General features: G+C 45.4%; 1 protein-coding gene across 1 annotated transcript in view; it reads left to right on the top strand.

Moving 5' to 3' along the window:
* Positions 1-1869: 1869 nt before the first annotated feature.
* LOC134601580 (serine protease FAM111A-like) overlaps positions 1870-9814 on the top strand; it is a 75755-nt gene continuing 67810 nt past the window's right edge. Inside the window, exon 1 of the mRNA XM_063446103.1 lies at positions 1870-2019. Within this exon, the coding sequence (XP_063302173.1) occupies positions 1870-2019 (150 nt within the window). The remainder of the gene's footprint in view (positions 2020-9814) is intronic.

Genomic DNA, 9814 nt, shown 5'->3' with positions numbered 1-9814 from the left:
TGTCCTAGCGAGCAAAGAAATTCAGTTTCACAGACTGTATAATAGGAGACAGATATATTGTTACATATACTGTATGATTATAGATTATTATTATCGCCATTTATATAGCGCTAAAAGATTCTGTAGCGCTTTACAATATTATGAGAGGGGGGATTTAACTATAAATAGGACAATTACAAGAAAACTTACAGGAACAATAGGTTCCATGGATGTTCGGCTATTTGAACAGCGTTTGGTAAGAACAAACTCCCAAAGGAGAGACATAGACTAAGTGCCATATGAACTCTCCAAATTTGGTATTTTTATTGTTACTTCGAATCCCCAAAGTAGACCGACCACACAGCCTAATTTTCTGGAACTGTTTTGAGCATGAAACCATGCATTCAGTCGGTCAAAATGTGACTTCCATAAAATTCCTGAACCCCTGAACTGATCTGAGTGATTTTTGGATATGTTGGTCACCCAGATCAGGGCTATCAGGAAATCAGAAAGCATCCCTCTGGACAGGGGAAAAAGAACGGCTAAGAGGGCGAGTAGACAATTGGTGGCAAGAGGCAGGATGGTTCTTGTTCCCCAGAGAAGATTCTGAGTTTGGATGCAGTAACAGCCTAGCGGATGGAGAGTCAGTATGCACAACTGAAGCGATCCACACTAAAGGATATCTTGGAGAAACGTGGGCAAACAGTGAACAATCATCCTAAGAGAGAACTGATACAGGAATTGCTGGAGATGGATAGTGCTAATGTTTTACCCGAACAGATGCTACCGAATGCGGGAGAACACAAACGAATGTGGAACATTCGGTCACGACTAACCCTGTTTGGTCCCAACCCTCCCGCTGACATTGTGATGCAGGTGATGGAAATTGTAGATGCAGAGGAAAGAGCTAAATTAGAAAGCAAAGCCCTAATAGCAGCAATTCAGCTAATTGAAATGGTCCGGGTGCAATGTCCTATTTGCACCCAGTGCTACAAAGTTAAACATTGCAGTTCCAGAGAAAGTATAATGTTTACATTGCAGCACTTAGCCTGCGCTCAGTGGCTGTCTACCAGACAGCCACTGGGGGTGCTTCCGGAATCGTAACGGACCTTTGATTTGGCAACTGATGCTGGACATCCTCACACTCTGCAAGACGACCTCCAGCGCCAGATTTTTCCCAATAGGAAAGCATTGATTCAATGCTTTCCTATGGGGAGGTCTAATGAGCGTACTGCATTTGCCGCGCATACAAATTAGACACCACTCGTCGCGGGATGTCGGAGGTGGCTGAGCTTTAACCCCAGTGCAGAGGGACATCGGCGCTGGGAAAAGGTAAGTAAATTAAGGGGTTTTAACCCTTTATTTACCGGGGAGGAGGGCGCAAGGGAGGGGGGAGCGCTAGTGCCAGGAATACAGCTTTGTATTCCTGGCACTACAGTATCTCTTTAAAATAAAGCAGTTATTTTGTTTATTTTTGAGTCTCAAATAATTTAAGGAGGGAGTTGGACACCAGAGATGTAAAGACCGGGAGACCGGGAGAATTATTCCCTATGACTAGGTTTCTCTTATCAAAGTAAGGGTTTACGCTGATTACTGAACAGTCATTCCTCCACCGAAAACCTTCCGAACGCAAAATCCAGAAATCCATTCTCTGCCAAAGGACCCAGCCATATACATTCCTCCATGTTACATTATAGGGCTGGTATAAACAGGTCTCTTCAACTCCCAGCTGGGCCCTGTCCATTCTCCTTTCTTACTCATAATATACTACAATACAACTTAATGGGAATAGTTTAATAAGGTGTTATTTTAGTCTCCATTTCCAAAAATATATTCTTTTTTTTTAATTGAAATTCTCCTCTCTTAATCAGAAAACCTTTCAGCTAAATCATGAGTGGAAAACGTCAATCTACAACTCCAGCTAAAAAGAAGAAAACATGTGATAAGGAGAACAACGAGGGGAAACAAGGAAATTTGGATGTATGGTTGGAAAAAATAAAACAAAACAAATCTGAAAACCCTCAACCTCGGCATGAAATTGTAAGTAACACGCATGGAAATCTGGCTGAAAATTGTAGATTATGCTAGCTTTAGTGTACCTATAATCTTAATTTTATTAATGACAGGAGGCGAGTATTTGCTTAAGTCTCTCTTTACTAGAACTCCACAGCAGCACAGAAAAACAACCAATCAGAAAAAAGTTAGGTACTATAAAACTCCCCTCCCCATGCAGCATTTCCTCTTTCAAGCTGCGACAAAACAGAACAAAAAGCAGAAAAAAATAATGGGGAAGAAATGAAGTCCTAGATACAATGAATATAACAATGTCCACCTTCAGAGAAGAACTGTCAAACCAGATAGCGTTGATGGACTGTAAACTGAAACGAGAGAAAAAACAACCAGTTTCCTAGCAGTCGGTCCATGAACCGGCAAGCTGACCCATCGGCTTTTTTTCCTGTAGTTGTAAAATATCGAAGGCCGCTTGCGGACGTAGGGCCGCGAGAAGAAACTGACACCCTGTCTCAACTCTTGACCTGTAGGGTGGTTCCTCCGATCGTGCCAGGGTCATCCGGCGACATGGCCTTGCAGGTAGATCTCCAACCTCAAGGAATGCGCCTAAGTCCACCCCCAAATAGCAATAGAACCGAGTAGGATCTTTCGTACCCCCCTGGTCTACCTGGCGAGATGTCTCATCCGAGAATAAATCTATAATGCAGGCAAGAGTGTGGTCAAACCAGCCGTATCCTAAGTCATTCCGATATTCCAAATTAACTGTGTAATCCTCGGACCCGGTAGAGAAAAGATTCCAAAAGGACGTCCATTCAGGGTTCTGAACTGAACTTGTGTGGAGGAACGGTGGTCGACTATCCTGGAATAGTGAATCCAGAAATATTCAAAGGGATGGGAAGTGCAAACCGGAGTGCAGATTTCCATCCAGATATGTCCACGTCTGAGAGTGAGAGATGTCCGTTTAGGAGTCGAGGCACACCAGGTACCCCCATAAAATCTCGTAGGTCTCCTCGACGGTAGTCGAAAAGTAGGTTAGTGGAATCCAAAACAAAACGGCTCCCGTGAGGGTTAAATAGAGAATAGACAGAGGACCCACCATCTCCGAACCCTGATCACCAGGTATGTGTTCCGAGGAGATGGGACAGACCTGCCATTTTAACACATGATCGTAATGACCAGGGAACTCAAGACAACCGGGATGTCCGGTCTTACCATGTGAACCATGCGTACGGTTACCTTCAGGCCGGAGAACAGGCCTTCCTTAACCTAGGTACCCGAGCAAGGCAGTGTCCATTTGCTCCATGAAGGTTTCCGTAACTCCTGTCATCTTGATATGGGAGAAAACTGTCCGCGCGGTTGGTCCGCAATAGTCTGGATATCCAAAACAGAAAGCAGTTCTCCGATTTATATGGTGCAGCATATACCAAAACCTGCACTCTTGTAATACCTGAGGACCTTAGCCGTACCTTAGCCGTACCATCTCCAGAAGTGTGTGTGTCAGGATCGGGACAGGGATCCAACACGCAGAGTACAAACAGGTACTAGGTACGTATACCGGACCTTAGAATGGCCGGACTAACGTAAGGAGTAAACAAAGAATGGTCTAGAGACAAGCCGAGGTCGAGGGAACGAGAGAGCAGGTAAGCGAGAGACAAGCCGAGTCAAAGGGTAATAGAGGTAAGCGAGGTAGAACAGACAAGCCGGGTCAAAACCAAAGAGACTGACAAATAACAAGAGCACTGAGTGACTAGACAAGCTAGAACCACGACAGGGCAATGAACCAATGTCGAAAGCCCTACTTTATACCCTGGTCCTAAACAGGTAATCACGCCCCCGACGAGTCCTCATTCGTGCTCGGGGCTTGATTGACAGGTCGGGTTGTCGTCATGACGTCGGCTACTGAGCGCCGCGTCATAAAAGGAAGTAGATCCCTCGCGGCCGGCTTGTAAACGACCGAGGGAACCGCGAGGAACGAGTGATTCAGCCCTTTTGCGAGGAAGAACGTCCAAGTGTCTCACCTCCACAGAGGTAGAGACAACAGGTACCCTGACAGTACCCCCCCTCTCAGAAACGCCCACTGGGTGGAAGGAACCGGGACGAGATGGAAAACGGGAGTGAAAAGCCCTGCGGAGGCGAGGCGCATGCACATCCTCCTGAGGTATCCAAGACCTCTCCTCAGGTCCATATCCCTTCCAATCAACCAGATATTGTAACTTCCCCCGAGAGATACGAGAATCGATGATGGAGTTGATTTCATACTCCTCCTGTCCCTCAACCTGAACAGAGCGAGGGGAGGATACAGTGGAGGAAAACTTGTTACATACTAGGGGTTTCAACAAGGAGACATGAAAGGAGTTAGGAATGCGTAAGGCAGATGGAAGAGCCAGACGATATGCAACTGGGTTAATTCGAGTCAAGACCTTGTAAGGACCAATGTAACGAGGAGCGAATTTCATAGAAGGAACCTTCAAGCGAATGTTTTTGGTACTCAGCCATACCCTATCACCTGGAACAAAAACTGGAGCCGCCCTTCTATGTTTATCAGCGTGTTTCTTGAACAACATGGAATTATGCAGAAGGATTTGTCGAGTCTGATCCCACAACTTCCTCAAATTGGCAACATGAACATCAACCGACGGTACCCCTTGGGAAGGAGAAACCGAGGGAAGAATGGAGGGATGAAAGCCATAATTCATGAAAAAGGGGCTAGAACGAGTAGAATCACAAACGAGATTGTTGTGTGCGAACTCCGCCCAAGGAATCAGACCAACCCAATCGTCCTGATGTTCGGAAACGAAACAACGCAAATATTGTTCAATCTTTTGATTAGTGCGTTCAGCAGCTCCATTAGACTGGGGATGATAGGCAGAAGAGAAATTCAATTTGATACCCATTTGAGAACAGAATGATTTCCAAAAACGGGAAACAAATTGGGAACCTCTATCGGAAACAATTTCGGAAGGTATCCCATGTAAACGAAAAATCTCTTTAGCGAATATCTCAGCCAATTCAGGAGAAGATGGGAGTTTAGGTAAGGGCACGAAATTAGCCATCTTAGTAAACCTGTCCACCACCGTGAGAATCACAGTCTGCTTTTTAGAAACAGGTAAATCGACAATGAAGTCCATAGCCAAACAGGTCCATGGTTTTTCGGGAATTTCCAAGGGATGCAAAAACCCACAAGGAAGCGTCTGAGGTCGTTTAGTCTTCATACAGACCTCACATGCTTTGACGAAATCCCTAATATCTTTACGTAATGAGGGCCACCAGAAATCTTTAGATATTAAGGAACATGTCTTGCGAATGCCAGGGTGTCCAGCCACCTTACTGTTGTGAAAGCATTGTAACAGTTCTAGTTGGAGTTCAGCAGGAACAAAATACCGTGACTCAAGACTCTGTCTAGGAGCCAGATGTTGTAACTTCATAATCTCGGCAAGCAACGGAGAATGAATCCTGAGGCTAGTGTTGGCGATAATATTGCACTTGGGAACTATAGAGGACAAAACCGTCTCAGATATAGTAGAAGGTTCATGTTGGCGAGACAAAGCATCGGCCTTAGAATTCTTAGAACCAGGTCTATAAGTGAGCACGTAATTGAAATGAGTGAGGAACAAGGACCAATGAGCTTGCCTGGCGGATAAGCGCTTGGCCTCCCCAATATAAGACAAGTTCTTGTGATCCGTCAAAATAGTAACAGGATGCAAGGTCCCCTCCAATAAATGTCTCCACTCCTTTAAAGCCATGATAACAGCTAGTAGTTCCCTGTCACCAATATCATATCTGCTTTCAGGCCCAGATAGTTTCTTGGAAAAAAAACCACATGGATGTAATGGTTTATCCACGCCTAACCTTTGAGACAAGATGGCACCTATACCTGTCTCTGAGGCGTCTACCTCGAGTAGGAAAGGTAACGTTGTATCGGGGTGAACTAAAATTGGTGCAGAAGCAAAAAGTTCCTTAAGTGTCTTGAAGGCAACGAGAGCTTCAGTAGACCAAGTCTTAGTGTCAGCCCTCTGTCTGGTCATATTGGTAATAGGAGCAATAATGGAAGAGTATCCTTTAATGAAGCGCCTATAATAATTGGAGAATCCAATAAACCTCTGAATGGCCTTGAGACCCCTAGGTAATGGCCAATCTAAAATAGACTGGAGTTTATCCGGAGAAATCCCGTAACCAAGAAAGTTTATCTGAGATTGGTCAAAACTACATTTCTCCAATTTGCAGTACAACCCATGTTGTAGGAGTTTGCGCAATACCCTTCTGACTTGTCTGTGGTGGGTCTCAATCTCTCTAGAGTGTATTAGTATATCATCCAAATATACAATAACACAATCATGTTGAAATTCTCTAAGAACTTCATTGATCAGATCCTGAAATACTGCCGGTGCATTACAGAGCCCAAAGGGCATTACCGTGTACTCATAGTGCCCATAGCGAGTATTGAACGCTGTTTTCCACTCGTCTCCCTGCTGAATTCTCACCAAGTTATACGCCCCTCTGAGATCTAACTTGGTGAAAATCTTGGAACCCTTTAAACGATCAAAGAGCTCAGTAATCAAAGGGATTGGGTAGGCATTTCTAATAGTTATTTTATTTAAACCTCGGTAATCAATGCAAGGCCTTAACGTGCCATCCTTCTTATTCACAAAAAAAAAACTGGCCCCGGCAGGCGAGGATGATCTCCTAATGAATCCCTTGTCTAGATTCTCACGGATATACTCCTCTAAGACTAAGTTCTCCTTAGTGGATAAAGGATATACATTGCCCCTCGGAGGCATAGTACCAGGTAGGAGATTAATCTTGCAATCAAAGGACCTGTGTGGGGGTAAAGTATCAGCATTCTTCTTGTCAAAGACTGCCTTTAAATCTAGATACAGAGACGGTATTTGTAAGTCTGTAGACTGGGTGGAGTTAACCAGTGTATTTCCTACGCAAAGTGGTGAGACTTTCTGTAAACACCTGTTCTGGCAAGCCTGACCCCATGAGGTTATCTCCCCTAGCTCCCAATCAATAATAGGGTTATGTTTCTTTAACCATGGATACCCCAGAACTATAGGAACAGAAGGGGACGAGATAAGCATAAGGGATATACCCTCCTCGTGTAAGATACCAACAGTCAAATTAATAGGTATAGTCTCATGAGAAATAACAGGTTCAGATAATGGTCTACCATCTATGGCCTCAACGGCCAAGGGGGTGTCTCTTAGCTGGGATGGGATAGAGTGTTTAGAAACAAAAACTTGGTCAATAAAGCTCTCGGCAGCTCCGGAGTCTATCAAAGCCATAGTTTTTATTACTCCCTTCTCCCATGCTAAAGAAACAGGTAGCAGAAGCCTGTGATCTTTGTAATTGTGTATAGAGGACAAAATAGAAACACCCAAGGCCTGTCCTCTAGAGAAACTTAGGTGCGAGCGTTTCCCGGGCGATTAGGACAATTTAGGCGTAGGTGCCCTCTTACTCCACAATACATACACAAGCCTTCCCTTCTCCTGTACTGTCTCTCCTCTTCTGAGAGGCGAGTATTGCCTATCTGCATAGGTTCAGAAAAAACTGGGATAGTGGTTTGAGGACTTTGAAATAAAGGAGCTAGTTTAAAGGAAGGTCTACGAGTACTATCTCGAGTGTTCTGTCTCTCTCTTAAACGTTCATCAATACGAGAAATAAAAGAAATTAAATCCTCCAAATTTTCAGGAAGCTCTCTAGTAGCCACCTCGTCTAGAATTACATCTGATAATCCGTTTAAAAATACGTCTATATAGGCCTGTTCATTCCACTTAACTTCTGCCGCCAATGACCTGAACTCTAGTGCATAATCCACAAGGGTTCGGTTATCTTGTCTAAGGCGCAACAGTAATCTAGCTGCATTGACCTTTCTACCTGGAGGGTCAAAAGTTCTTCTAAAAGCAGTGACAAAGGCATTATAATTATAGACTAACGGGTTATCATTCTCCCACAGAGGATTGGCCCATCTCAGTCTTATCAATGAGGAGTGTTATAATGAATCCAACCTTTGCCCTATCTGTAGGGTAAGAGCGAGGTTGTAATTCAAAATGAATACCAATTTGGTTTAAGAAACCACGGCACCTCTCCGTAGAACCACCATAACGTACAGGAGGTGTAATACGGGAAGAAGCACCTACAGTGGCTACTTCTAGACCTGAACTTACAGGGGAGATGGACGTGGCTCGCATCTCTTCCGGTGGATTACTAGAACGAGATAATAAAGCTTGCAGCGCTAGAGCCATCTGGTCCATTCTGTGATCCATGGCATCAAATCTAGAGTCGGAAGAACCAACCTGAGTGTTTGTACCTGCAGGATCCATTGGCCCTGTCGTAATGTCAGGATCAGGACAGGGATCCAACACGCAGAGTACAAACAGGTACTAGGTACGTATACCGGACCTTAGAATGGCCGGACTAACGTAAGGAGTAAACAAAGAATGGTCTAGAGACAAGCCGAGGTCGAGGGAACGAGAGAGCAGGTAAGCGAGAGACAAGCCGAGTCAAAGGGTAATAGAGGTAAGCGAGGTAGAACAGACAAGCCGGGTCAAAACCAAAGAGACTGACAAATAACAAGAGCACTGAGTGACTAGACAAGCTAGAACCACGACAGGGCAATGAACCAATGTCGAAAGCCCTACTTTATACCCTGGTCCTAAACAGGTAATCACGCCCCCGACGAGTCCTCATTCGTGCTCGGGGCTTGATTGACAGGTCGGGTCGGGTTGTCGTCATGACGTCGGCTACTGAGCGCCGCGTCATAAAAGGAAGTAGATCCCTCGCGGCCGGCTTGTAAACGACCGAGGGAACCGCGAGGAACGAGTGATTCAGCCCTTTTGCGAGGAAGAACGTCCAAGTGTCTCACCTCCACAGAGGTAGAGACAACAGGTACCCTGACAGTGTGTACCTAAGTGGTCCGGATCCAGTAGAGCCATTACAGGAGATAGAATAGAGGGATCCAGTCTAAAATGTATATCTTGCATGACTAGGCAGTCCTCTATAATGAAATCAGTTGCACGGACGTCAGATCTAATTGAATGCAGGAGGGACGCCCCTCTATGTAGTCATCAATGTCTTGCACAGGTACGAGCCTGTGTGATGAGCAAATGGCCGGCACTGTAGAGTGTCGAGTATATGAGAGAGCCGCGCTCTCTACTAATGTGATCGATTAACGTGATAGCGTCCGGCTCATAGCCTGAGCGGGCCGCGCCCGTTAATAACCAACAACAGAGTCTACATCCGTGACCGGTTCTCTCTATAAGAATGTGTCCTCCAAACATGTCCTCTGTATCCAGCACAGTATCTGGCCGAGGTTGAGGGAGGGCTGCGCCCTCTAATAACAAATCAGTGTCCGGTCCTGTATCTGAGAGGGGTTCGCTCTCTGTTCCTGAAAACAAAGCATTCTTGGATCGAGAAGATGGAGGGCCGCACCCTCCTGTGGTCCAAACTAGAGTCCCTAGAGACTCAGGGTGACCAATTGCAGGGTACACCAAATACTAATATCAGCATAAGGCTGATGGCAATCTACGGAAAAAACAACAATGAAAAAGAAAACTAGCAACTGACCACCCGGATCCTGTGTGCGCGCGCGCGCGGGGTCCAGGATGACCGTTGGTAGCCTGAGGAAAGCTGGAGACGTTCTCCGCAATCCACAAGCGCCCGGGAGGTCGGAGGAGGTCAAGTCAGGCCTCTCGACGACCCGAGCGAAAGGAAGTCACGAAAACGAAAAAATAATGTAGATAAGAGAAAAATACGTAAATTCTATTTCAGATAGAAGGCAAATAGCAGGCCGGAAGGTAAGACAGGTAAGCCCCACTGAACAGAG

The sequence above is a fragment of the Pelobates fuscus genome, chromosome 3 (assembly GCF_036172605.1).
Source record: "Pelobates fuscus isolate aPelFus1 chromosome 3, aPelFus1.pri, whole genome shotgun sequence".
NCBI lineage: Eukaryota > Metazoa > Chordata > Amphibia > Anura > Pelobatidae > Pelobates > Pelobates fuscus.
Note: the sequence above shows the minus strand (reverse complement) of the source record. Positions and strands in the feature narration are given on the sequence as shown.